This window comes from Rhinoderma darwinii, chromosome 3 (genome assembly GCF_050947455.1).
Source record: "Rhinoderma darwinii isolate aRhiDar2 chromosome 3, aRhiDar2.hap1, whole genome shotgun sequence".
Lineage (NCBI taxonomy): Eukaryota > Metazoa > Chordata > Amphibia > Anura > Rhinodermatidae > Rhinoderma > Rhinoderma darwinii.
Genome location: NC_134689.1, coordinates 395,485,872 through 395,513,295, shown reverse-complemented (window position 1 = coordinate 395,513,295; position 27,424 = coordinate 395,485,872). Strand labels below are relative to the sequence as shown.

At 44.0% G+C, this 27,424-nt stretch overlaps 2 protein-coding genes and 1 long non-coding RNA gene across 7 annotated transcripts in view; 2 read left to right on the top strand and 1 right to left on the bottom strand.

Moving 5' to 3' along the window:
* The first annotated feature begins 530 nt into the window (after window positions 1-530).
* AP1M2 (adaptor related protein complex 1 subunit mu 2) lies at window positions 531-19,597 on the top strand. 3 transcript variants are annotated; one of them, XM_075858985.1, is made up of 13 exons: window positions 531-798; window positions 2,741-2,886; window positions 5,926-6,082; window positions 9,190-9,257; window positions 9,548-9,678; window positions 10,521-10,668; window positions 10,779-10,905; window positions 12,182-12,324; window positions 13,319-13,390; window positions 13,766-13,924; window positions 14,607-14,732; window positions 15,760-15,835; window positions 17,771-19,597. In XM_075858985.1, exons 2-13 carry the CDS (start codon window positions 2,836-2,838, stop codon window positions 17,791-17,793), a joined length of 1,281 nt encoding a protein of 426 aa, XP_075715100.1. In that variant the 5' UTR covers window positions 531-798; window positions 2,741-2,835; the 3' UTR covers window positions 17,794-19,597. The 3 variants fall into 3 exon arrangements, with proteins under 3 accessions (XP_075715100.1, XP_075715102.1, XP_075715101.1); XM_075858987.1 differs by lacking the exon at window positions 2,741-2,886; XM_075858986.1 differs by lacking the exons at window positions 531-798; window positions 2,741-2,886 and adding an exon at window positions 5,188-5,369.
* On the bottom strand, window positions 11,654-25,625 carry LOC142750149 (uncharacterized). 2 transcript variants are annotated; one of them, XR_012882573.1, is made up of 3 exons: window positions 25,451-25,625; window positions 19,026-19,117; window positions 11,654-11,878 (listed from the first exon to the last, which is right to left on the bottom strand). It is a non-coding gene; the product is annotated as an uncharacterized LOC142750149 (long non-coding RNA). The 2 variants fall into 2 exon arrangements; XR_012882574.1 differs by having other exon boundaries at window positions 25,463-25,625.
* The window catches only part of CDKN2D (cyclin dependent kinase inhibitor 2D), a 14,208-nt gene continuing 12,340 nt past the window's right edge, over window positions 25,557-27,424 (top strand). The window contains exon 1 of one of the 2 annotated variants that reach the window (XM_075858988.1): window positions 25,557-25,810. The gene's annotated coding sequence lies outside the window, so the exon portion shown is untranslated. Of the gene's footprint in view, window positions 25,811-25,840; window positions 25,943-27,424 lie in introns of those variants that run through there. The other variant, XM_075858989.1, reaches the window with a different exon arrangement.

The window sequence follows — 27,424 nt, the reverse complement described above, 5'->3', positions numbered from 1 at the left end:
CCCCATCATACCTGTATATTACCCCCCCCCCCCCCCCTCCCCCTGAAGTGGAGGTTGGCAACCCTGGGCATCATCTTATATTGGCAGTTACAGGGATGACCACACGAGGTGATCACTGGTGATGGTCATTACAGCTGGGTTTATTGTACACCACGTATCTCTCTGGCTGGGACTCATGGGAGAAAACGTGGCTTCAGAACATGCTGGGACTTGTGGTACTACCACAATTAGTGCTGTGTGGGGTTGTACAGGTTTAGGAAAACATGGCTGCTCTCTCCTAGAAATCTGGCCATGGTTTGATTTCCTTTGCAATACCACACACAGCCTGTGAACAGGGGTGGCGCTGCTTGTGAAATCCTACATGCAGGTACCTGGTGATGTAAAATAGATTAGTCTTACTGACCTCAGGCGTCGTATTTAGATCTTGTGGCAATAGCCATTTTTTTGATGGGGCTCCTGCCTCTGGTTGGATCTGCACTGCTATGCAGCTGATTCCCAGCAGGGGGCAGTGGCGGATTATCATATGGGCGATTCGGGCGGCCGCCCGGGGCCCGAGGCTCCCAGGGGGCCCATGGCAGCCCGAACCGCACATCATTTTGCAAACCTATTCAGCGCGCTAGCGCTGCTACAAGCCGAAGATGAGGAGGGGAGGAGCAGAGAATTGGCCGGGATCCAGGGGTAGGACACGCCTCCCTGACAAGTGCGGGCGCCGCCATTGAGTAACAGAACAGCGACGGACGGCTGTTCTGTTACTCCAAAGCTGCAAGAAGAGCCGGGCGGGCGGTCACCGGCGCTGAGGTCAGTACAGGCTTATCCTCCTGCCCAACTGGTTCCCGACCGCTGGCTGTATTTTTACGGCCAGCGGTCAGGGACGGGTCCTTAAAACCCGAGCCATAGACTTTCTACGGCTCGGGTTTTAACTTGCTGCCCGCGCGATCGGGCAGCTGAATGTCGGGTCTCCGGCTGTCAGTGACTGCCGGGGACCCTGAGGAGAAGACAGAAGCAGCTATTCTGCTTCTGTCTTCTCCGATGTCTTACACAGCGTTCAATGAACGCTGTGTATAGGAATAGAGACAGCAGCAGCGGCGCTGTCTCTATTCCTCCCGGTGATCATGTGACTGGTCACATGATCGCCGGGTGCCGTTAGTGACAGACTGTTGCTGGGTCTAACTAGACCCAGCACAGCCCTATTAGTGACAATCGTCACTATGAGAGGGCTGATTTTCCCTGTAACTGGGGCTGCTGTGCAGCTCCAGTTACAGTGGAAAAACATGGTGTAAAAGAAAGAAAAAGTATATATAAAGTTCCCCAAAGGTCTTTTTTGACCTTTGAGGATCAGACCACAGTAATAAAAAAATAATAAAGTAAAGTGCAAAAAAAAATTAAATAATAAATACACATAAAATACCCACCCCCAAAAAAAACGTTCCCCCCGCCAATCATTGTTGTAACGCTAGCGCTGACCCAATTACCCTAATATAGACATGTAATATATTAAAATTTACGGTAGACAATGGCGATCACAAATAAAAGGTCTATTTTAGGGTAAAACTATGTTGTTACCAAAAAAAATAGCTGAAACGTAAAAAAGCTTATTTTTTTTACTATTATTTTCAAACTTTATGAATAAAAATTCTAAAATAGCAAAAAAGGTGTGTTAAAAAACGAAACCTGCATTGTCTACGGAAAAAACGTCGCAAAAATCACGTCGTTTTAATTTATTTTTTATAAAAATGTGTGTTTGGTGCAACTTTGTAATTACGTTTTATTAAAAAATATTTTCACTTTTTGAGATACAGCTGCTTTGTATCCTGTATCCGTCAGGTCAGCAGGACTGACGGGATCAGTGACACGGGCCCTGCGCTAAATTATAATCTTAGATGTGATAGATTTGAGGTGGATCCTGCGTGTCACTGATCCTGTCAGTCCTGCTGACCTGACGGATACAGGATACAAAGCAGCTGTATCTCAAAAAGTAAAAATATTTTTTAATAAAATCAATCAATCACACACATACTTATATATATATATATATATATATATATATATATAAAATTATGATATAAAGTTTTTAAATGTGTACATAACATTGTGGCACTATATACAAGGGGGAGCGCTGTGTGGCACTATATACAAGGGGGAGCGCTGTGAGGCACTATATACAAGGGGGAGCGCTGTGAGGCACTATATACAAGGGGGAGCGCTGTGTGCCACTATATACAAGGGGGAGCGCTGTGTGCCACTATATACAAGGGGAGTGCTGTGTGGCACTACATACAAGGGGGGGGCGCTGTGTGGCACTATATACAAGGGGGAGCGCTGTGTAGCACTATATACAAGGGGGGGCTGTGTAGTGCTATCCACAGTGGTATGTGTGTGGCGCTCTTTATAGGGGGGGGGGCTTTTTGGTGCTATTTACAAGAGGGGGAGGGCTGTGTGGCGCTCTCTACAGGGGGCTGTATGGCACTATCTATATGGGGCTGTGTGTAACGCTCTCTACGGGGGGAATGTGTGATATATAGAGGGGGCTGTGTATGGCGATATCTATGGGGGTGTGTAATATCTACAGGGGCTGTGTGTGGCACTATGTACAGGGGCTGTGTGTGGCACTATGTACAGGGGGCTGTGTGTATGTGGCGTTTTACAGTGTGTGGTATTATATTCAGGCACGCAGTGTTTAGTGCTATTATATTTAGGGGCACAGTATGTGGCACCATAATAACTTTATTTTCGTTTATAGGTGTGGAAATGTTGGAAAAGTGAGGAGACGTCTGAGTGGCAAATTCTGCAGAAATGAGTCATGGCCGGGAGAAGTCGTCATGAGCGCTGGATCGGATGGAGAAGAAAAGAGGAAGAAAACTACTAGAATCTGAGACGTCGTCACCTGTGAGTCACTAGATTTATAGAGAATCTGTCACCTCTCCTGACATGTTTATTATAGGAATCCTTGTATTTCACAAAAAGTCTTTCTGTAGTCCAGGACTGATAGACAATTCCCCTTGTCAGGAGGATGTGTCCCTGCACAGTGTGATACTCTCAGTATGTATGGACACAGCCCTGTGACAAGGGAAATCGTAACACTGTTAATGCTTGCCCAGAAAGGTAGTGTTAAAAATAGTTACGGCGCGGCAGGGCGGCGGTGAGGAAGGGGGGCCCAAGTTTGGGTAACAGCCCAGGGCCCATGGTCTACTTAATCCGCCACTGGCAGGGGGCAGTGCTCCACTCATACAATGCTCACACATGGAATTACTAGCAAAATCCGAGAGGGGGCCCGTTCTCATTTTGCTAGGTGCCCACACTCCAAAGTTAATGCCCCTCTCCGTGTGTAAACATACCCTTATAGTAAAAAAAACAAAAAAAAAAACGCACATGAGGCTTCTGGTGTCATGTCTGTTAGCCCAGTGCCCTCCTATCTGCCCTTCCTGGCATCACTGCTGTGTGTAAACCTCATCTGATAAGGTCCTGTGACGGCCTAAATAGTGACTGGCAATCGTCCCAACGTGTGGTCAATTCTACTAACTGATGATGAGAAAACTGCCGACACACATCCTGTTGCAGATTGCAATCCATCGCCTTAAAATAGACGTTTCCTTCCAAAAGCGTGACGCGTTTTACTCTATGTAGTCGTCCCCTCGTGTGATGAATAATGACTACTACTAGTGGCAGCCATTACAACGGCCGCCCATTCTATAACAATGCTACATTGCCTTTATATGTGTCAGTCTTCACTGTACTTCTAGAATTCTATTCATGAACAAGGAAGTATTGGATTAACAGGCGAGTGCTGCGGTGCATGGAATTGTAAGAGGACACCAAAATAATTAAACAGGTCGGTATCTAGAACTGTAAACTGCTAGGGTGGTATTAGTGCAACCGCCATTTATTTTGTTGCCTTTCAGCAAACATCTGCGTTTTTCAGGGAAATGGTGAAATATAAAAATCACTACATACAATACTTTTTTGTTTGTTGCGCTTTTCTTCACTTTTGCTGCCGATTTCCACATCAAAACTTAAAAAAACGCTCCTAAAAACATGCGGAATTACCTGCGTTTATCTTTATTTGATGCAGAATTTGTGCACCTATGTCTGCATGTAGCCTAGGCTGAGCTCCAGATTCGCGAGGTGTGAACAGTCCCACGTTGCGGCGGCCGCTTGTGGACATAACCACGCCCATGTGCAGCGACCAATGGCAGAACAACTTTGTAGGTAACGCGATGGTATTATTGGCAAAATCATGCAGCCATTGGCCGCCACAACGTGTGAGCGCCCCCTTAGGCTTCATGCACACGACCGTGCCCGTAATTACGGCAGTTTTTACGGGCCGTGCTCCCATTATAAAGTATGGGTGCACGTTCCGTAAAATAAAAAAATAGGACATGTTCTATTTTTCCCGGAAGGTGTCAGTCGGCCAGTTAAATGGATGGGTCTGTAATTACGGATGATTTTACGGTCATGTGCGTGGGGCCTTAGGGCATGTTTAGACGGCACTAAAAAAAAAAAACCCGACGTGTATAAGTGTCACACGCTAGTGTTTCTTGTGAAGCGCTTTTTCAAATACAGGCGTCTGCCGCTTTTTCCACGTGCTATTTGACACGTTTTTTTGGCGTGCAATTAGGACTCCTATTGACTGGGAATATTTGGTGTGTTTTACGCATTGAAGAATTGACTTGGCGCTTCATTTTTTACTCCGTGCATTTTTTAAAATATGCTTGCTTAAAAAAAACAAAACGCGTTTTCCCATTGATTTGAATGTTTGTTTTTACAAGTATTTTGGTGTGTAAAACGCGCCTTTATGCACATCAAATACACGCTGTGTGAACGGGGCCGTAGGGTGAAGACCACAACTGTGTTTTTTTACATGCCGTTTTAACACCTTTCTACCATCAAGTTTAATGGGAAAACCTGCGCCAACTGATCAACAACCTGTGGCGCGTTCGCTGTTTCGGAAGAACAACAACTCCCAACAAGGGTTATCAGGACATGCAGGTAGTTGTAGTTCCGCAGGTTGTAGCGAACTGGTATGAATGGTCTCTTACGAGGCACAGTTGAAAAACCTGAAGAGTCAGTCAGCCCCTGTGCCTCCCTCCTCCTCCACAACTACTACTCCCATTTAAAGTGACCGCACCCCGGCTGCTTGTTCCGGCAGGGAATGAGGGAGGGCAGAGGGGAGGGCGTCCACACCTGGCTCGTACCTGAACTGGTGACGTAGGACAGGTGCACACAGGAAGGAGGAAGGTGTCAGCCATTAAGGAGCTGACACAGTGGCAGTGACTTCCTATCAGCTCTGTCACCGTCTCCCTCCATATTATACCCGTACAAGTGTCACCATGTCTGCCTCAGCTGTCTTCATCCTGGACCTAAAGGGAAAGGTAAGTGCCCCGGCCATCCGGCCTGCAGAGCTGGGGAGCCAAGTCCACTGTGGCGGCTGCTGCGGGACTACATTTCCCATCATGCTCTCCAGGGTTTCTAGTGGGTGGGGACTCTGGGAGATGTGAAGGTGCAAACTTTTATGTTGTGATGTAATAAATTTACTCGTAGTTTATAACATACGCTGGACTGTAATAAGATGATTAGTTAAATGTCTGTAAAGTGAAGCTCCACTTTTAGTATATAAAAAAAAAATGAGGTGTGCTTGTCTCCATGCGGGTAGCGTTGGGAATACTGGGATCTGTAGTTCCACACCGCACGCGTTACACCATTTAAACTTACGCCATTTTGTTTTATTTAGGGGGAGGGACGACGAGAAATATTCTGTAGGGCATTCTGAGTTTGGGTCCTGCCATCAGCACACCATGAGGTTCCCCTATTAATGATAGTGGTTTGCAGGGGACATTGAGGGACCGGCCACATATTCAGGAGTTGTTCAAACTGGACTAGAAATATCGTCTTCCCCCACCTTGTAACCTTGTTCCTCTTTTTGTGCAGCCCCTCATCTGCCGAAATTATAAGGGGGATATTAATATGATGGAGATCGATCACTTTATGCCGCTGGTGGTCCAGAGGGAGGAAGAAGGCAACCTGACACCGCTTCTCATTCACGGGAAAGTCCACTTCTTGTGGATCAAGCACAGCAACCTCTACTGTATCCTCCCTGTAATAACAGACCGTCCACCGTATCCGGTCTACAGAGTGTTGTGTGTATATATGTATATATATATATATATATAAATATATATATAAATATATATATAAATATAAATATAAAATCTCAGGGACTGTGACCCTTTCTATAGGGCAGTGGTCTCCAAACTATGGCTCTCCAGCAGTTGCAAAACTACAACTCCCAGCATGCCCCGATAGCTGAAGGCTTGGAGTTGTAGCTTTGAGACAGCCGGGGAGACACACGTTGGACACAACTTACTAGAGGAATCTTGCTATGGGTAATCATTTTAAGTGAGCACCCCCCCTTCTAAAGTAACAGTGAAAACCCAGATTGTGCCCCGAATTAAGGCACCCCCCATCCCCCAAATGATGCACCCCAATCCCCAAAGAGGACTGATGGGGGGGTCATCTGGCGGGCCACTCATGCAGCCTGCCTGTACGCTCAGGTCATGGACAGCGGTTGCCATGACCTCTTTAGGAACCTGTATGACCTAATGTTATTTTTGCCGCAGTCAGTCATTCCCTATACAGGCTCCTGGGCAGGTAATGACATCCGCTACTCTTGACCTGTACATGCTCTCCAGCTGTTGCGAAACTACAACTCCACAGGCTGTCCGAGTATGCTGGGAGTTGTAGTTTTGTAACAGCGGGAGAGCCGTAGGTTGGAGCCCAGGGGCCCACACTGATCCGGCCTTGGAAACACATCATTTTCCTCCTTTCCAAAAATTGTAATGGGACCCGATTGTGTTTCATACAAATACTGATCCAACCTTGATTATTTATCTCACAATACTTTATAATCTTACTACTGAAACTTGTAGCTAAATATCTGTGCCTGTATATTATTCAAAGAGTTCTACCGTCACGATAAATTATAGAGATCAGAAAATAAGCGCATGTTTATGAGACAGGAATACTTTGGGGAGGGGGAGCGTACTGGGCATCTGTTCGCTACCATTGCTAGAACACAGCAGGCCGCTAATTTTGTGGCAGGTATTCGGAACGGGAAGGCGAGCTTCTCACTGACTCTGAACGTATTTTGACTAAATTTTGTGAATACTATAGGCTCTTATATGCCTCCAGGGCTGTGGTCTTGGATGAGGCCACCAATAGCTATGTTAACGGTATTACCCTGCCGTCTTTGTCATCTGAGCAATGCGGTTCTCTAGGGGCGCCTATCACGCTGGAGGAGTTAGAGGAGGCTGTGCGACAGGTGGCTAATGATATGGCTCATGGGCTGGACGGGTTCCCTGTTGAACTCTACAGCAATCGAACCTCTGGCTAGTAAGGTTAGGATGACTCAGGAAATTGTGGGGTTTAAATATGGGGGGTTTGGAAGAAAATGTGGCCCTATATGCCGATGAGCTCCTCTTGTTTCTGGGTGATAAGCAGGAGTCCCTGTCACAGGCTGTTCAGACAATCACTAGGTTTGGTGCTTACTCGGGTCTTGTTATCAATTGGAACAAGTCAGCCTTACTTCCAGTGGATCCGGTGGTAGCTCCGTTGCCCCCTGATATGGCTATGGTCCCGGTTACGGAGAAATTTAAATACCTGGGGATACAGATCACCCAAAGAGTTATGGACTTCATTCCTCTGAACATCTTGGCGCTCCTGGGCAAATTTAAAATGAAGACTGAGGCCTGGGGTAAACTGCCATTGGGATTGGTGGGCAGAGTTGGCTTAATAAAAATGATCTTGATGCCACAACTACTCTACATTTTGCATAACTCTCCAGTATGGATTCCCAAATCTTTATTTCACAGAATTAATCAAATCTTTAGGGGGTTCATCTGGGGGCGGGGAACTCCTAGGATTAAGTTGGAGACTTTTCAGTTGGCTACGGATGGGGGTGGGCTGGAGGTCCCTAATCCTCAAATATATTTTTTGGCAGCGCAGTTGCAGCATCTTAAAGGTTGGGGAGGTTCGGATCATGGTAGTTCCAGTGGAGCCATATTGTCGCATTCGTTAGGTCAGGGGACCCTACTGTCTCTGCTTGAAGCGCATCGTTTTAGATTTCCTCCCAGTCCTATGCCGACGGTTTCTTTGCTCCACAAGATTTGGTGGAAGACCCGAGATTTGCAAAATATAACAGGGATCACTAAATTTACCCCTCAGTGGCATAATGTGCGGTTATGGGAATTGTATAACTTACAGGGGTTTGACCTGTGGGATAATCTTGGGGTTAAGCATGTTGTGCAACTATATGAAGATGGTGTCCTTAAGTCCTTTCAACAATTGCAGGAGGAGTTTACTTTACCCAATACGTTTTTCTATCAGTATTTACAATTGCGCCATGCCCTGACTGCACAATATGGTGACTCGTCTCCGGAGGTACAGACTTCAGTGGCTCTACGTGTGCTTGAGACTGCAGGGAGTGTGAAGGGTGTCATTTCGTTATTGTGTGGTCAATTACTGCCGTCAGTGTCGCAATCACCTTTGGATCAGGTAAGAGGGAAGTGGTCGCGGGATGTAGGCCCTATCTCTGAAGAGGTTTGGAAAAGTATACTGTTCATGTTTTATATGATGTATGTTTGTATTATCTGAAAAATTTGTGTTAATAAAAACTATTTGATTTAAAAAAAAAGAAGTTCTACTGTAAATCCTTGTCCCGAATGGGTTTCGGTTCTTTACAGAGCGCCACAGCCCACCCTTCTTGTAAAATGAAGGGGTACAAAGTCATCGTCTAATAGAAAAATATTTTAAGTAAAGTCCCCCTTTAAGGATAAATGTTCCAATAATGAAAAAAAATATTGCTCCTTCCACAGTTTGATGCTCTGCTGTCAGTTTTGGGTAGGTTTGGACAAATATTTAAGACATATACTGTTAAAAAGTGTTTATTACTGTTCAATAGTGCTGGTATCAGGGGCGGAGCTGTGACAACCTATCTTTTACATGAAAGTAGTTGTCACCATTAGTAATCAAAGGAGTCTAATCGAATTGTGGATCTCATGAATTGGATATACAAGTCATTTATAGATATCCTAACAAAGCAATAGGTTGTGTATTCTGGGTGGAGCATCAGTAAGAAGCAGAATTTTAAGAGGTCTAAAGACGATATGGTTGTAGTCCTTAACACTTTCTTTTTAGTGGTTGCATTAACCAATAAGAATGCCAATGCTGCTTTGGTCTACTCCTTCCTGTATAAAGTTGTAGAGGTAAGTGATCATGTACACTGCTTTGCATGCAAAAGTCTATAACGTCAAGGAGGGAAGGGGAATGTAGGATCCAAAATGGTTTTATCCGCCCATCCTGGAGTAGAAGATATACGTTCCCCTTGCCATGTGTGTAGTAGAAAGGAAGTCACAACCCACCTGAATGCCACAAAATACAAAAATGTCCGCTCGCTTTTACACTATAGAATGGGCACCATCTATGATAGTCCAAGAGTGGTCAAGGATTAAGGTCAATTGCCTTGTACATGTCTACCGTTTCTTCCCGTACCTAGGTTTTTACTGAGTACTTCAAAGAGTTGGAGGAGGAAAGCATCCGTGATAACTTTGTTATTGTCTATGAGCTGCTGGACGAGGTGATGGATTTTGGGTTCCCTCAGACCACAGAAAGTAAAATTCTGCAAGAGTAAGTTATCAAGCTTCCAAGTAAATGTTCAATTTTTGAACCATGCAAGATGTTGTCCTCCACTTACTGAATCTTTACCCAAGGCCCTGGACCTCTGAATCCAGGCAACTGATGTTGCAGGTTGATAATACACTTGCCTACATCTCAGGAGACCTATTTTGATGATTTATGGACTCATTTAGTCCACCAGGAACGAGACCACATTTGGTGGTCGTGTGGTGGTGGTGGAGGGTTGTCACCTTAGTGGAAGGATTCCACGTTTGCTATATTGGTTAATCATATATTGTAATGGTCCAGATCAGGCCCCAGGTGGTGGGTGTTGCATAAATGGTCATATTATCTTCTGAGAACGCTTTCCTCAAGTTGCTATACTATTTTCAGAATATGATCCGAATACCTACTATATTGTCATTGATTGTCACCACCGCTCTATTCCCCTATGCAAGAAGGGATGCATCAGTATAGAATGTATCTTAAGGAAAACCAGATGGCTTACTCTCGGCCATGCAGGTGGAAGTAGCTTAAGGTGAAGAAGCCCTTAATCAAAACTAAGTGGTGTCAGGGTCTTGAAAACCTTATAGAAGCTTCTATCAGTCAAGATCACATTTTGCCTGATCTCTGATTCGTAATAAGTATTTGCCAATATCTAAACCCAAAATCTAAAAACTTCTTCAGAGTACGACTACCTTTTTGGAACCTAAAAAATAGTTTTGGAACTACTTTTTTTGGTTTTCAGGTTACATATGTGATGCACTTATATAAGAGCTTGACGTGAAGATCATCATGTGGTTATCTGTAGGGTTAGTCTTCTTCATTTCTCACCTCCCTTTCTTCTGGTGCAGATATATCACACAACAAAGTAACAAACTGGAAACAGCCAAGTCTCGAGTTCCCACCACTGTGACAAATGCAGTGTCCTGGAGGTCTGAGGGACTCAAGTACAAGAAGAATGAAGTCTTCATAGATGTGATTGAGTCTGTTAATTTGCTGGTGGGTATCATAAGATGTACTCTTCTACTAAATGTTATTTTGAAAAAAAAAAAAAGTAACTTATGCTCGTGGATAGCACTTATAATGTGGGCCGTACGGTTGTATTTCAGGTGAACATTAATGGTAGCGTTCTACTTAGCGAGATAGTGGGAAGTGTGAAACTCAAAGTCTTCCTCTCCGGGATGCCAGAGCTAAGGCTTGGATTGAATGACCGAGTCCTCTTCGAGCTAACAGGACGTAAGTAACAGGCAATAACCGGATACACGGGCTGAGCCACCGACTAAATCAAGTGGTCATAGGAAGTATATCAGTTGGCTGACAGGGTATGAGGAGATGGAGCTAAAGGAGCGAACGGGGTAGTACTAATATAAGTGGTCTGGGGTCAAATTTTCGGAAACCAATCCAGCTTATAAAACCAGATAGCTGTAAATTTTTTCAGTTACTATATATCAAGAGGGGGGCCTTTTTTTCATGGCTGAGGCAATGGTTGGTTTGGTAGCTAGGAAAAGAAACAAGATTAGGATGTGGGTTTACCTAAGAATATGAGGGATTCTCTTATTAAGAAGAGCTTACCGGGGGTCTTTAACTATATTATGGTCTATATGAATGAGAAACTGCACTCCAATCCAGAGCCACCAAATATGGAGCATGTCCCTCAGAGATTGGCATCACCAAAGACAACCTGAGAGGTAACCCGTGACCACTCTGGCAATTCGAGCCAGGGTAAGGTACCATCTAGTCAAGACTTTGAAGTTTGTCTCTACGATCAAAGGTATCGAGCAGACCCCTTAGGGTGGAAGCCCAAGGACAAACTGGTTGCTAGGGAAGTGCGGCCTCACAATCCCATACAGTCTCAGGGAGTGTATGACTAGCAACCAGTCTCCTAGCTGGACTGGCTCTGAAGGGGATAACGGGTTGGTAGCAATTAAGACCTGCCACCCTGCATCACAGCCAATGATAATAACCATGTTTTCATAGAAATAAATTTTGGTGGTGAAACTTCTTTATAGATCAAAAACATAAGTTTGGTACCGAATTATAGTAGCGAAGGTCAAGTGTGGGGCTACATTGGCAGCATAGGTGACAGAATCGGCGCTGAGATTCTTCTAGACTGATGGGATGAGCCGCCATTGGGTTTCCTTGCTTGCAACGGCTGTCAGGATTTTCAGTCATTCTGCCACTCTTGATGCCAGTCTGGATGACAGTGTAGCTGTTTCCCATAGAATAATATGGAAAAGAAAGATCAGCCACATCACAATTTATATAACGATTGTATGTAAACATGTTCATATTAACGTCATAAGCAAACTTTGTGCTTGCTTACCAACATTTCATTCCTAAATCGCGGGACAACTTTTACTGCAAACTTGCACAAACCCCACCCTTTTGTGGTCATGTTCGCAGTACAGACCCGTGAAAAAGGAGAATGTTGGCGAGTATGCTTGTATTTATTTATTTTGATTAAATAATAATACCATAGTAACATTTAGATTTACCCAAACTTGATGCCTAGGTAATAAGAATAAGACAGTGGAGCTTGAAGATGTGAAATTTCACCAGTGCGTCCGTCTCTCTCGCTTCGAGAATGATCGCACCATCTCATTTATTCCTCCAGATGGAGATTTTGAGTTGATGTCTTACCGTCTGAATACTCAGGTACCAAACTTAGTAATTGTATACCAGAAATCTCCCTGTGCCATGCAGAAAATAGCACAGGGAACAGCGTATACCCACACTTTGCTGTGTTTATCACTTGTGTAATCCTGCCTGTCTAGTCTCCTGCAGGTTCCTGCCTATCTAGTCTCCTGCAGTACAATAGATTTTTTTTTTTTGGGCTAACATCAAGTGTAGTATCTATTTTTATGGTTGGCTTTAGAAGATGTCATTGACATACAACAGATGCACAAGGTGGTCTAGACTTGGGTGTACGCAGGCTGGCTTAATTGCTGCTTGTAGGTGACTCATGGCCATTAGGTAGAGTAATTTGGTACAAAGTGCCTGTGAAGTGGTTACCTAGTAGACACCCGAAAATCACTTTGCGATGGCAAACCCACTCTTTTGCGCCCACTCACCTCTATTTTTCCCAGCCACTAGATTATGCTGACTGAGCGCGGTACTTTTTATTTATATTTTTTTTTTTAATTGACAGAGTGTTCATCACCGGACTTCCTAGGGTGCCCTTGTTTGTGTTCCTTCTGGGGGTCTAAGGGGTGTGTCTGGTCATGACATTCATCCCCTCCTGCATATTGAGCTCCTGGGGATGTTTGGCCACAGTCTAGTTAGATGCAGGAGCAGAGACTAATCTTTCTAAGCTTCCGTGAGTGGAGGCCACAGGTCCCTGACCCTTGCAGCGCCTTGAGGCTCTGAGAGTTGGGGCACTTTTGGGGCATCCTTGTGAGCATGATTTTGTGTGGCACACTGCACTTTTTAGTAGCACTTGGGTGACCACACAATATCTGGCTTTTGTTAAAACAATACTTTTTCATTCCGTCATTAGAACCCCGACCTCTAGTGATAACAGGAGGATCCTTTTACGAACATTTAGTTGGCTGAAAAGTGAAAGTCGTACAGTGTGGTGATATCGAGTTCTAGATGAAAGGTGCAGTTATTGTCCACTTTTTTTTTTCATTTATTTTTTTAACCCTTGCAGGTCAAACCTTTGATCTGGATTGAATCTGTCATAGAGAAATTCAGCCATAGTCGACTGGAGATCATGGTGAAGGTAAAACTCGATAAAATTGTGGAGAACAAGACTTGATGGATTTTTTTTGTATGGGATCTTGTTGTGCCAAACCTTAGGGGGACACAGACCAGAGGGACAAAGTATGTAACATAGAATCTGCTCATGTCACCCAAATTTGACACGAGAAGAGGGAGGAGCTGTGTGAGTCTGCTCCTCCTACCCTAGGGTGACACTGACAGGGGGAGGAGCTATGTGACATGGAGTCTGCTCCTCCCACCACAGGGTGACCCAGACAGGAGGGAGGATCTCTGTGAAATCCTCCTGAAGTATACCTTCGATGTACGCTGCTGTGTGAATAGACCCTTGTATCCTTATTTCTCGGTCACAATTCTGAACTTGTTTCTCTTCAACCAGGCAAAGGGTCAGTTTAAAAAACAATCCGTTGCAAATAATGTGGAGATTTCAGTTCCTGTTCCAAGTGATGCAGATTCTCCAAAATTCAAGACCAGCGTGGGCAGTGCTAAATATCTTCCTGAAAAAAATGTGGTTGTGTGGACCATCAAGTCGTTTCCGGTGAGTAAGACATAGACATCTGATTTTTCGTTCAGTCTACAGGCTCGTTCATAATTATTGCATGATGAAGAGTGATAGCGTCTACTGGACATGGCTGCTTTTGTTCACAAAGACTTGCTTCACTTTTATTAGACATGACGCTACTGTAGTAGATGCCATGTATGCTAAGTATTGTACCCACTAAGCCACCAGGTAACATTACTGAACCCACTGGGCCACCAGGGACATTACTGAACTCTCCAGCACCAGGGGCATTACTGAACCCACTGGGCCACCAGGGACATTACTGAACCCATCTGGCCACCAGAGACTCCATAAAAGACTGGCCTCTACTCATGTGGGATCAATCTTGGAGAAGGGCAGAGCATGCCATATTGTTAAAGTCAACTTTTGTCAACCACCTTTTCCAGGAATACGCTGTACTTATATATTCGATTACTCTGCTCCAATATTTCTTGTAGATGAAGTTGTGAGCTAATGGCCACAAGTATCAAAGCAATAGAATGCATTCCTACTGCCGGAGAGTTATCCTTAGTAATCTTAGCGTACACAGGTATCAGTAATTACCCCTACCAAATGTCAAAATGTGGGATAGACTATTAGATTCTCCCAGTCCACACACTGACCTTTATATGCTGGTCCACCAGAATGAATCTTCTAACGTCTTGTTATTATTACGTAGGGTGGAAAGGAGTATCTGATGAGGGCGCACTTTGGGCTACCCAGCGTGGAAAGGGAAGAGCTGGAAGGAAAACCTCCAATTAGCGTCAAGTTCGAAATTCCGTATTTTACAGTTTCTGGAATCCAGGTAAGTGGTGTCTGATAATGAACGGGGGTAATGTCCTCAGTTTTGAAGTGGGCAGGGTATGGCAGCCTGTTTTTCTTTTATTGAAAGCCTAAGATTGTGTTTTTTCCACACAAAAAAGTGATCACTAGGATACGCTCCATCGCAATCCCTCTGCAAAAGGAGAAGGGCCCCCATACACCTATTTCCAAACCCTTCCTAACTGTCTTGCTCCTGGCTTCTGTCTGGGCTGCCACCGCAGGAACCATAAGTCAAAGGTTTCTCCCAGAAGGGGGAGCCAGGGTTACAGGGGGTTGGAAAACCTGATGATCACACACACTCCCGCTTGACATTCAAGAGAGACACCCATAAGGACACCACACCCTAAAAAGTCCTTAGTGACAAAACAAACACGTAAATGTGATTTTTCGGATGCCAATTGGGTCGCTACGCCGGGGGCACATTGCATTTTTGGGTTTCTAACTACCCAACCTAATCGCTTAGTTTAGGAAGCCCTGGGAGCCCTGTAGCCAATCAGATCATGGGAATACTGATGGCAACAGGACATAAGTGTGTTGATCCTGTGGTGGGCAGTGATCTGTCCACTCGTGATTACGCTGGTGAGGACAGGACTTTACATGATGGGGGGCAGCGTCATGATGTGAGTAGGGGAAGGGAGACAAGTGGTAGGTCACAGACTGAGAATAAGGTAGTCAGAGTCCCCAGCAGCACAACATTTTTTCCAGAAATGAGTGTCAGGGTGGACTTTCGGGAGTCCACCAGAGGAGATGTGACAGGGGGCCCCAAGTCCAGCTATACAGAACAGGTACATATCCCCTTTAATTGCATAAAAAACACTGATGAACTTTATGGGCTCTCCTTCTATCCGGTCGGCCAGTCCAACGTGTCGTTTGTCAGTGACTTGTCCAATTGTGCAACTATGTTCGGGGAGGACACCGTGTGTGTGCGCGTGCGTGCGTGCGTGCGTGCGTGCATGCGTGCATACATGTATATATATTATAGATTCATTGCTTTATTTGTCCTTTCTAAGGTTCGTTACATGAAAATTATTGAAAAAAGTGGATACCAAGCACTTCCATGGGTCAGATATATAACTCAAAGTGGAGGTACGTGAACAATATGGGAGAAGTGCTAAATAGTAAAAATTCAGCAGAATTACAACTTCATTGCATGTAGAGGTCAGATCCAAGTAGTCTTTAAGACCTCCTAAGTGCTAGTCAACAGTGATAATCCATGTGTTGCCCAACACACATCTCCATACTCTTCCCAATATAATGTTTGTCTGACCCTCATTCAAGTTCCTTATAACTCTCAACAAGGAAGCCACATCAAAACATAATTTTCTCCTAAAATTTTTTTTTTTACAAGAACAGAAGTCCCTAAACCTGGCTATACACTAGAGATACTGGATGTCCGAAAATACCAATTTAGGCCATTTTTATGACGACTACCGGCGCCTTTTTGTGACACAATACGAGCGTAACAGACGCCAACTGGCGACAGTTATCAGTGGAAAAGTAGCTCTGCCGTGTTGGATTTTTTTTCTCATTGGGAGGTGCAGTTCTTGGAAAACCGTGCCTGCCAAATGACCGATCTGCATCCCATCAATAGAAACCCAGTCCAGGCTACAGATGAAATCAGAGATCCATCGGAAATAACTTGTTGTCCAGAAAGACGACCTCCACAGACCAACCATAAATGACAAGTCGTTCAGAAAACCGCCGTCTGAAATCACGAATGTACGTCCAGCCCAAAGTTGGCCAAAGAGTTTAGATCATTGTTGGTCGTCCCTGAAGATTTCGAAATCATCTTCAAAAAATTTAATAGATAGACCCCTCAATGTCTGCAGAAGAACGGAACAAGACTCCCAGATGTTAGATTTTTTCTAAGCCTTTGTAGTGTTGCGATCACCAGCACGAGAAGGTCTTCTAACCGATGCTTGGTCACCACCACTGATCCATGCCATCCAGAACACTACCGATTTAGACTACTCCATCTCTCTCTGATCTTCTATAGAGCTCTGTACTAGTCGGCTGACTATGAAGGACACATATCTGTCACCCATAGTTAGTGGGACATCTGCTTGTACCCAAAATCAACTAAACGTCCTTTGGGTAGAATTTTACAGCATTGACGCAAAAATTTATTGGAAAATCTCTGCGTGTTGAAGAAACACTTTCACGATAAGGTGTATCCTCTTGGAGAAGCTGATGACTAATCAGAATCTGAAATGTAATTCTTGAAGGTCGTAGATCAATGTGAAGCTGGATATAAATGATCTGGTCTCACCCACACCTATGATCAGAAGGACCTGCTGAGCCAATGCTGGCAGGACATCATGGATCCAGCTCCTCCTTCTAAAGGAAAGCATCATATAATTACATGACACCATGAAGCCCTTCCGTGGGTCAAAAAACGCTTGCTAGTAGGCCTTGCACGGAATCGTGTATGGTCATCGTAAAAGGGGTTGTCTGAAGCAGCGCCACTCTTCTCCATGGACGGTGTTTGGTATTGCTGCTCAACGCCATTTACTACAAAGAGACTGAGATGTAATACCAGACACAACCTATGGACAAGAGTGGCGCTTGTCCACACATTTGGGTCTAATATACTGCGTTTTGGATTTTTTTTTAGCGCCAAACCTTAAGGGGTGTGCCCAGTTTAGAAAACCAATTTGCATACACCCTATTAGGTTATTCTGAGTTAATACAGGGGAGTCCTCTATTCAGGATTCTCATCTCTTGGACAGAGTGGAGAGCGGTTACAAAGAGCGTCTCTCGCTCTGGAGGACCTGTCCTGTTTTGTATTACACAGACAACCTATTGATTTGAATGGACAGAGTGTAATACTTAATCTCCCCTGTGGTGGCACTGGAGGGAAATACAACACTTTACTGCCAGGTTTCCCCACAGATTACAGCTGATCGCTAGGGATCCCAGCAGGGAAATACTTTGTGATCTGCTGATTGTCAAGAAACCATAGTAGGGATTTTCCAAAATGGAGAACCCTTTTAACTGATTTTTCTTTATTTTCTTTTGCAGATTATCAGCTCCGCACAAACTGATAGCAACAGAGAATCCATCCTTATGTGTGTTTGTGAGGTGCTCCTGTCAATGTCCTAGACTACGTTTTCATATGAAGAAAGAAAAAATATAATCTAATATTTTTGTATTATATATACTATGGAAAACAAGCATTGAAAATGAGATTAGGACGGGTCTTTTATTTTATGACGTGTTTGTGACACTGCAGTAAGAGGTCGTACCCAGATAAGTCACAATCACTCCGGGTGAAAATCTTACCACTGGCCCCTTTTTGAGGGCACCTATGATGTGAATATAAGATGAATGGTGCCCTCTACTGGTCATGTACCGAAAAAGCAGCCCTGTGTGAAATTATACATTCTCTGCCCATATGGAAGACATTTTGTTAAATTTTCCATTTGTAGATCAAGCCAAATATTAAATTTTTTTTTATTTGGTACACCCTAAAAAAAAAAAAATGCCTTTTTAAAGCTGATGAAGTGATTTCATTGTTATTTAAAAAACAATTTAGATTTGGGTAAAATGATGGGAAAGTAGTTAAATATGCAGTGGTCTGTGTTATGTATAAAAATAATAATTTGTGTTTCTTTTACGAGCCGTGGGGCGCCATTTTTTTTTTATTTTTTTTCCATAAAGCTTCTCAAATCACCACATATTATCTTCTTTGTTATGAGGTGTAAGCAACTTAATATGTTTGGAATAACTACACCTCATACTTTAAAGGGGTTGTACAAGACAAGAGAAACATGGCTGCTTTCTTCCAAAAATATCACCACACCTGTCCATGGGTAGTGTCTGGTATTGTCGTTCACCCCTTTCACCCCTTTCACTTCAATGAAGCTAAGCCGCAATACCAGACCCAACCTGTAAACAGGTGTGGTGCTATTTTTGAGAAAAAGGCTCCCTATGGGATGTAGGATCTTTTAGGTCATGATGTCCCAACTTCGGTTGCCGACATACCGATGTATAAGCCCGGATATATATAATAAAATACATTTTCCGCCGATCTCCTAGTTTATTATATGTGCTGGATTAGCGGAACTTCAATGGAAGGTTCTGTAATTTTCTAATGAACTTTGTGTTCCAGTTTCTCACCATTTGATCTTAGTAAATGAAAACATTATTCTAATATTCGGCACTTAACAAGGCGTTAAAGACCTTACTGATTTGTGGTAAAAGTGCATATCTGAGCGATTTTTGGGCCCATCTTATCGGTATCTCGGCATGACGGCGGCCGCTGCTGTGTTTTTACCTTAAACTGTGTCATTTGAACTTGATCAGGAGAAATTTTGAGCTTCTGGATGTAAAGAAGAATGTTTCCATCCACTGGCAGTACGCAGAGATCTTACAAAGAATAGAGAAAAGTTGAAAAACTTTAATTCCTTATACAGTGACAAAGCTTTATTTATATAAAACCCATGTAAACGCTCGTGCCCTGTCTAAACGGGCAACGATAAGCCGATGAACAAGCAGACACATTCATTGGCTGACCGGATCGATTGTCTGCAGCAGATCTCCCTGTGTAAACCGTGATACGCGCTGCCGATATGATAGAAATGTATGGGGAGGAGAGATCGGAGTAACGAGCGCTCGTCCCCATACTAGATCCTTGTGAAAGGAGCAAACGAGCGCCGATCAACAAGCTGTCTCATTGATCGGCGCTCGTTTACACGGCCCATATCGGGCCGTGGAGGAGGACCTTTAAATAACGTCCCTCCATTGGATATATGTATGTAAATGTTTAGAGAAGTTTATCTGTTCCATACCAATGTATCAATATATCCAAATGTTTTCTGAGCAAAAATAAACTGTACTGCTGAGTCATTTTCTCGTTTCAATATTTTTTGTCCACATTGATGGTTTGCTGTAGCTCCCTGAATAGATGGATATATCAGATAGATAGATAGATAGATAGATAGATAGATAGATAGATAGATAGATAGATAGATAGATAGATAGATAGATAGATAGATAGATAGATAGATAGATAGATAGATAGATATGAGGTAGATAGATAGATAGATAGATAGATAGATAGATAGATAGATAGATAGATAGATAGATAGATAGACAGACAGACAGACAGACAGACAGACAGACAGACAGATAGATAGATAGATAGATAGATAGATAGATAGATAGATAGATAGATAGGAGATAGATAGATAGATAGATAGATAGATAGATAGATAGATAGATAGATAGATAGATAGATAGATAGATAGATAGATAGATATTAGATAGATAGATATTAGATAGATAGATAGATAGATAGATAGATAGATAGATAGATAGATAGATAGATAGATAGATAGATAGATAGATAGATAGATAGATATGAGATAGGTAGATAGATAGATATGAGATAGATAGATAGATAGATAGATAGATAGATAGATAGATAGATAGATAGATAGATAGATAGATAGATAGATAGATAGATAGATAGATAGATAGATAGATAGATAGATAGATAGATAGATAGATAGAGAGATATGAGAGATAGATAGATAGATAGATAGATAGATAGATAGATAGATTGAGAGATAGATAGATAGATAGATAGATAGATTGAGAGATAGATAGATAGATAGATAGATAGATAGATAGATAGATAGATAGATAGATAGATAGATAGATAGATAGATAGATAGATAGATAGATAGATATGAGATAGATAGATAGATAGATAGATAGATAGATAGATAGATAGATAGATAGATAGATAGATAGATAGATAGATATGAGATAGATAGATAGATAGATAGATAGATAGATAGATAGATAGATAGATAGATAGATAGATAGATAGATAGATAGATAGATAGATAGATAGATAGATAGATGAGATAGATATGAGATAGATAGATGATAGATAGATAGATAGATAGATAGATAGATAGATAGATAGATAGATAGATAGATAGATAGATAGATAGAGAGAGAGAGAGAGAGAGATAGATAGATAGATAGATATTAGATAGATAGATAGATAGATAGATAGATAGATAGATAGATAGATATTAGATAGATAGATAGATAGATAGATAGATAGATAGATAGATAGATAGATAGATAGATATTAGATAGATAGATAGATAGATAGATAGATAGATAGATAGATAGATAGATAGATAGATAGATAGATCACCCTAAAGTGATAAACTCTGATCTTTGTCTAGAAGTGTAGCTTTAAATGTGTTGCCCAGTATTAGAAAAAACCTGGCTACTTTCTTTTAAAAACAGCGCCACATCTCTCCACAGTTTGGGTATTGTATTGCAGCTAAAACCTTAAAGGGGTTTTCCACTACTGGACAACTGATGACTTATCCACCGGATAGGTCAGTGTGGGTCCGACACCAGTACCCAGCACCGATCAGCCGCTCCGGCTGCTTCTGTGCTCCGGACGTACATGCCGGAAGCAGATGGCTTCGGTCACGGAATAGTGGCCGAGCTGCAGTACTGCACCTCTGTTCCTATTCAAGTGTTCTGCAGCACGGCCGCTATGCAATGTACAGAGCCAACTTCTTCGGCTCCATACACTGCATAGTGTGCAGTAACCTCCAGTGCCCGAAGGCAGCTGATTGGTGCGGGGTCCGGGTGTCGGACCCGCACCGATTTATATACTGATGACCTATCCGGAGGATAGCTCATCAGTTGTCCGATATATGACTAGGAGTGGCCATATAATATTCAGTGATCAGCAGTAAAACGAGCACAGTCTCTTATGACCACCAGCTGCTTCATAGACATCTGTGCCCTTCTCAAGGCTTGAGTCTACCACCAGGCTTGAGAGAATGGGCTTCTTTACTCATTACAGGCTCTAGAAGAGGGGATAAAAACCCCAAAAAAGATTTTCTGACATCTGTTTTTTGTTTTGGGCAAAGCAATATGGAATGGGACATAGAGCTCTGAGTAAATGAGTCCAACATCAGAGGAGCATCTATAAACGGAGGTCTACAGCCAGTTGTGTTGCCATGATGGTTCTCCAAGCCATGATGATCTCCGCCTTTGTGCTCCTTACCACTGGTCCATCTTGTCTTTTCCCTCCCATGACTTTGTGTGCAGGTTCGATGGATTCCCCTGTCTGTCATTGAGTCAGGTGTCAATGTCCACCATCTAGAACAGCGGTCCCCAACCTTTTTTTTAACAAAGGAACCGTTTCATGCAAGACAATCATTCCAGGGACCGGCGGGGCAGGGGGCATTTGGGTCTGTTCACACACTTGCGTAAATACTGCGGATTTTCCGCAACCGAATTTGTTGCGGAAAATCCGCAGCCTAACACAGTAGCAGCAAAGTGGGGGAGAGAGAACAAATCTCTTCCACACGCTGCGGAAAAACCGCTCAGAAATTGACCTGCGGTGCAGAGTTTTATTCCGCAGCATGTCTCCATTGTATTTGCGTAAACGCTGCTTATTTGTAGCGGGTTTTCCACATTGAATTCTGTGGGGAGGTAAAACCCACGACAAATAGCAGCTGTGTTTATTGCGGCAGAATCGGAGCGATTCCGCCGCAAAAAAGCGCAACTCGGAAAAAAATCTTATACATTCTCAGAAGTCTGTGTTCCTCCTGGGATGACTATCATCCCATGTGACCACTGCAGCCAATTACAGGCTGTAGCGGCAGTCACATGGAATAATACATCATCCCAGGGGGCCGGCCTGGATGACGTCAGAGGGCCGGCCTCCTGGGATGACAGTTCATCCCAGGTGACCGCCGCTGCAGCCAATCACAGGCTGCAGCAGTCTCCTGGGATAAACCGTCATCCCAGGAGGCTGAATGCTCAGCAGTTTTCCGCAGCGGACATTCCAGGCGAAAAACTGCACCACAATTCGGTGTGGTTTTTCGCCCAGAATTCCCTTCGACCACTGAGGCGGATACAAGATACCGCGGCCCGGTACCAAATGATCCACGGCCCGGTGTTGGTCCGTGTCCTGGTGGTTGGGCATCACTGATCTAGAGGGTTGTCTGGTCTACATAATGGTGACAAGCTTCCCATCTCTGGTCTGTGATTCCCATCTTCTTGACCCTAGACTTGGCTTCCATATTCCTGGCCCGGTCCAGGCTCCCATGTTCCATCTGTTCCTGGCTCTGACTCAATCCCATATCTGGGTTCTACTTCTGGTTGCTCCTTTTGCCTTGATGCCGGTCTACTTCTGGCTTCTCCTGACTCCGATTCCAGTTCCAGCCACCAGTACCCTTCCTGCCTCCCATCCTAGTCCTAACTCTTGGATCTAGAGACCTATCACCATCAATCCATTCTGGAAGCCATTACCCGGTGACTCCTTGCCGCTAAGACATAACCCAGTTTGTGGAGGTCACGGGGTGAAGATAAGGTGGCTTTCACTCCTCATAGAGATCCAGAAGAGATGTCCTCTAAGATGTGCCCAAACCTTATACTGTCATACGGGTAAGTCCTGGAGTTTGCAATGTGATCAATATCTTCGCTAAATTGGTGAAAGCCCAATTAAAAAAGATGGCCTGCACCGGTGTTAAAGGGGATCCTCTTGCCAGGCACCCCCTTCTTCAGCAGTTACCCAATTTCATCTATAGGAAACCCTCTGAGAGGAGAACCCTGGCCTTCCTTGGAATCTACTTTGAGAAACATGGGGAAAATGTATCATCCGCTGCACAATTATTTTCGACTTTTTGCTGTTTCATGCCACCTCTGCCATTTTTAAAAGTGGGTGGAGCTCGGTGTAAAAGTGCGGAGCCACCCATTGCCTGAGAAATTCACTATAATTTACGTCAAAGACTGGCAGAAATTGTAGCAGAAAACGACGCCAGTTCATAGACTAAGACACTACTCCAATGTGTGCTTGGCAGAGATCCCGAGGTCAAACTCCCACTGATCACGAAGGATAGGTCGTTAATGTTAAATCCTGAAAACCCCTTTAAATGCTTAAAGGGGTTGAATAGGATTAGAAAAACATGGCTGCTATCTTCCAGCAACAGCGCCACACCTGTCCATGGGTTGTGTTTGGTATTGCATCTCATCTCCATTGAAGTGAATGGGGCTGATCTGCAATACCACTCACGACCTGTACACAGGTGCGGCGCTGTTTGTAGAAGAAAGCAGCCATGTTTTTTTAATCTTGTACAACCCGTTTAAAGTTTTCTATTCTTTTCTCCACTATTAGGGTATGTTCACACTTGGCGGATTAGCTGTGGATTTTCTGCAATGGGTTTCATTGCGGACAATCTGCAGAGTATTACAGTAGCAGCCAGTGGCGAACATATAAACAAATCTGCACTCGCCACGAAAAAAAAAAATACGCTGATCAAATGTTCATAAATTGACCTGCAGTGCTTTTTTTTAATTCGCAGCATGTCAATTTATGCTACAAAATCGTTGCACTTTTTTCGCCATTGAGTTTGGTGGGGAGGTAAAAGCTTCTACAAATACCAAGTGTTGCGATTCTTGCGGCGGAAAAGCTGTGATTCCACCGCAAAAATCGCAAATCTGGGAAAAAAAACTTTTTCAAGTTTGAATTTAATAAGAAAAAGTCTCTATTTACCAACCTGTCGTTGTCATAGCGACGGATTCTTTTCTTCCCGGCTGTTCTCTGAGCAGCCTGGCGTTTCATCCCATGTGACTGCTTCGGCCAATCACAGCCTGAAGCGGTCACTTAGGCTGCAGCGTCATACCAGGAAGCACGGAGAACAGAGGGATGCGTTGCTATGACAACACTCGGGGGTTAAGTATTAACTATTTATCTTCTTTCAGCTCTGTTTTCCGCAGCGGCGATTCCGGATGAAAAGCTGAACCATAATTTGGGGCGGTTTTTCGGCCGTAATTCCCTGCGGGTTCAAGGACGGATATCTGACCTGTGGGAACGTACCCTCGAAGGAATATCTATGACTAGATGTAAACAATATGGCCGACAGTACAAATCCCCATTGAGTGGTCATGTGCTTTAATCACGTGACCGCATTGTTGATGACCTTGGGGCTTTTATACTCATCTGCTCACGTGCAACATAGTCCGAATTGGTCACGTGACCTCTCAATGCTGTCAGATGGACGAGCTGCGGTGGCGGCCATATTGTTTACACAAGAAATCTGTCTTGTACAAAGTTTTAATTCCGCATGTCACAAATGCTGTAGTTCTGCCATTGCAACACAGACTACATGTGTCGGCATGCCCAGATCTGCTTAAAGGGATTTTCCACTATGGCTGTTTCTGGATGTGAGGTTGTAGTAAATCATCCGCTCATCCTAGGGTACATCATGAATAATATATTGTTGTTTTATTCCTTAGGTAGATAAAGGAATTAATAGATTTCCATCGCAATAGGGGAAAACTACTTCATTATACTAAATAGGAGCAGGAAGGCGGAGCTAAAAGCCAATGACTACGCCCACCCACGGCAATTTGCATTTGCACCTGTATTTTTTTTTTTCTATTGCCAACTCTTGTGTACAAAACCAAAACAGGGCATTAATACCAGGGTGCCCAGCGTTCGTTTTTCATAGGACTGGCACAACCATCACGTCCTTTGTACCCTCCTAGTTGCCTTACGTTAGGAGTAGAGGCTTTTTAAAAATAAACACTCGCCGCCGAGGTTACGGGGAGGTGAACCTGCGCCTCTGACACCGACCTGACCCCTTTACCTCAGGGACACAGAGCACTAACGCAAAGCCCCGTTTAAAAAGCACTATAAGCCGCGCCTACACGAATCTTTACATTCCCATTGGCTCCTTGCTAGCCAATAATCTCCGCTCTCGTCGTCCTTCCCTAGGTTACTTCGTAGCAACGGCGAGCCCTCTCCACTGGCTCTTCCTCATTGGTCGATGGGCGTGGCTGGCGGTGACAAGCTACGGCCTCGTCTTGCCCCCTGACTCGCGGATACACAGTTGCAATTTTTAAAAAAAACACTCGTACCACGTGGGGCGGTGACGTCAGAGACACACAAACACAGTACGAAACAGTGCCGGTCGGTGAGAGAGCTCGGCAGCCGCTCCGGCCGTTGGTCACCTCCTTGTCTGACGGGTCACCTGGTGGTCGAGGCGGGAAAGCGGACTATAAAAGGAGGTGAGGCGACCGCTGTCATTGTGTGTGGGGTGGATGGTGGTTACCTGTCACAGGCGGCTCTGCAGTGCTCTATAGACACACTGTGCCTGGACACCTCCTATAATAGCTCCTTAAAGGGCATCTCCGGTCAGAGTGCGTTACTATGGTGATGTAATTACTATCAATGTATGAATTGAAGAGAAAAAAAAATGTGAGCCCCCTAAATCAACATGGGGGATGGGTGGCATTGAATGGGATGCCCATTATGGGTGGTGTAGTCCTTTAATTCAGGGTGTGATGGGCACAACATACCACTGTAGGGGGTTGAGAAATTTGGGGTTCAGTTTTAGGGAGCGGCGGCCATATTAACTTAATGAATGTGAGGGACATATCCAGGTATTTCCAAGAATGGGAAGGTCCAGGGGTGTCACCTGCTGCTCCTGTTGCTAAGCAACAACCCAACTCTCTCTAGTCTACCGCTTAGTCCAATGGGGGACATCATGGTGGGTAGAGGTGTAGCTCGAAGCTCCTGGGCGACAGGGCAAAATCCGTATGAGGGCCCCCAACTTTTTTTATGACGTTGGTAGAGGGTCCTCCGGGGCCCCTACATCTATGCCACTGCCTCTGGTATGCGCTGAGATTTTTCAATAGGGAACGCCCCTATTGTGGACCCTGTGCAGTTATATCTGGATGGCATTGGATGAATCGGTCATTTAAAGGACGTGTAAACTTTTACAGCCATGTTTTCTATTGCTCCACTTTCCAAATGGTCTTGACCAAACAAATCGGATTGTTTCGTGCATACAACTCATATACAGACCTATGTGTCTCCGTGGTTACAGACTACAAATAAACCTTGTGTAGTCTGATCCTACAGTCACGTGTTACTCCACCGCCAGAGTGTATATAGCCGGGCTGGACTGAACCGTCTCCGTGCTCGAGGGCCCAATAGCTAAAGGGGACCCATCCCACTCAAAAATGACCTTCCACTCCACTGGCGGCTTTGGTCACAGGCACTTCCATATCCTGTATGATGGCTTTTCTGATCAGACATAGAGACACGGTGGGGTCCGCCAGTGCCAAGGACACTGAATAGGACTGAATTAAAGTCCGCGGAGGCCCATGGAAGGAAGAAAATGGAGAGTCAGTCCCTGTTCGCACAGTGCAGATTTGATGCAGATTTTGCATGCATTTTGTTTTAAAACCGTTCCTGGTTTTGGCCTAAAAAGTACCTGCACAATCTGCATCAAATCTGCACTGTGTGAACAAGGCCTAATACTACCCACACAATACCACCACATAGCGCCAATAACTGCCATACATACATTGCATTCATAATTGTTCCATTTGGTGCCCACATAATACTGACATAGTGCGTTCATAATGATGCCACATAGTGAACACCCCTCAGTGCCATTGCAGTGCCCACATAATGCCGTACGTTGCCTGTATAATACCACCATACAGTGCGTTGATGATCTAGTGAACACATCATAGTCTATACTGTGTGTGTATATATATATATACACACACACACACACACCTCATGCACTGTGAGGACATTGTGTAGTATGTGTGGTCAGTATGTAGCAGTATATATATATATATATATATATATATACACACACACACATC

Bases quoted from the DNA above. Each gene is read 5' to 3' on its own strand.
- AP1M2 (XM_075858985.1), top strand. From the start codon at position 2,836: ATGGAGAAGAAAAGAGGAAGAAAACTACTAGAATCTGAGACGTCGTCA. The intron at 9,679-10,520 runs GTAAGTTATCAA...CTTCTGGTGCAG, and splicing joins GAAAGTAAAATTCTGCAAGA to ATATATCACACAACAAAGTA. The intron at 15,836-17,770 runs GTACGTGAACAA...TTTCTTTTGCAG, and splicing joins ATATATAACTCAAAGTGGAG to ATTATCAGCTCCGCACAAAC.